The following is a 1,108-nucleotide window of genomic DNA, read 5'->3' as shown; positions in this document are numbered from 1 at the left end:
AAAAAAAATTCTTCCTAAGAGTGTCATACCAAATTTTAGCTCCATAATAACTTTCAAGTCTCTTTTTTCAACTCAAAACTGGTGTTAAAGTTTTATTGAGATTATATAAGAAGGAAATTAGTTTTTTCCCCCACTGTAACAATGAAACATCATCCTCTCCCATGCTACACCTATAGGAGCTAGGATATGAAAATGTCAGAAGTTACAAAGTTTTTTAAAGATCAAAGTATAGATCTTTTCTTTTTCACTGGTATTTTGTGGTGAGTATACAGTGGCACTTATTTCACCTAAATTATAGTCTATTCATAAACTTTGGGGGGCAGTGGAGAGATTGCTCAGTGGTTAAGGGCACTGACTGCTCATCCAAAGGTACTGAGTTCAATTTTCCAGCAACCACATGGTGACTCACAACCATCTATAATGAGATCTGGTGCCCTCTTGAGGAAGAGACTTGGTCAGTCATCCTCATTAACTTAGACCATGAAACCCAATATTGACAAGATCAACAGAACCATCATATATGGACTGCCCGGGAATGTTTTAGCCAAAAACTTTTAGGCTTACAAAATATGGCCCACTTGTCTCTCGCTCTTCACGTTTTCGCTCATATTTTCTCCGATGCTCAGCAATTTTTTCAGCCCGAGGTTGAACCTCTTTCAGCATTGCACTGGCATCCTCCTCATAATCCAGTTTACAGGCAAGAGCTAGATCATGAGCTGCTTCTTCCCGGTGACCCAAGAGTCTGTGTGCTTTCCCTCTTCACTTGTATGGCTGAGCTGAATCAGGGTTAATTTCAATGACTCTGTCACAGTCTCGGATAGCAGCATTTGGCTTCTGTAATTTGACGAACACACTGGCTCTCTTGGCATACAGAATAGCCAAGCGAGGATTTAGCTTGATGGCATCAGTGAACAAGTCAATTGCTTTCTGCAGCTCACCATCATTTAGGGCTTCAATGGCAGCCCCCTTCTTTTCATTTGCTTGATCCATCATCTCCTCAGTTACCTCTGCATTTTCATCTCCCATCTCTTGAGGGTTATCAGTGTCTGGCTCAATTACACCTTCATTGTCAATTTCTAGATCACTCTCCTCACTTGATGGTTCATCC

At 41.0% G+C, this 1,108-nt stretch overlaps 1 protein-coding gene across 1 annotated transcript; it reads right to left on the bottom strand.

Moving 5' to 3' along the window:
• Positions 1–540: 540 nt before the first annotated feature.
• Positions 541–1,107, bottom strand: LOC101981753 (putative protein FAM10A4; the record flags this gene model as incomplete). The annotated part of the gene is given in 1 exon segment (XM_013351975.1): positions 541–1,107. A coding segment is annotated over 1 exon segment (567 nt), but the record flags the coding sequence as incomplete, so codon positions are not given.
• Position 1,108: the final 1 nt, after the last annotated feature.

This window comes from Microtus ochrogaster, linkage group LG7_11, assembly GCF_000317375.1.
Source record: "Microtus ochrogaster isolate Prairie Vole_2 linkage group LG7_11, MicOch1.0, whole genome shotgun sequence".
Lineage (NCBI taxonomy): Eukaryota > Metazoa > Chordata > Mammalia > Rodentia > Cricetidae > Microtus > Microtus ochrogaster.
This window is presented reverse-complemented; position numbering and strand designations above follow the sequence as displayed.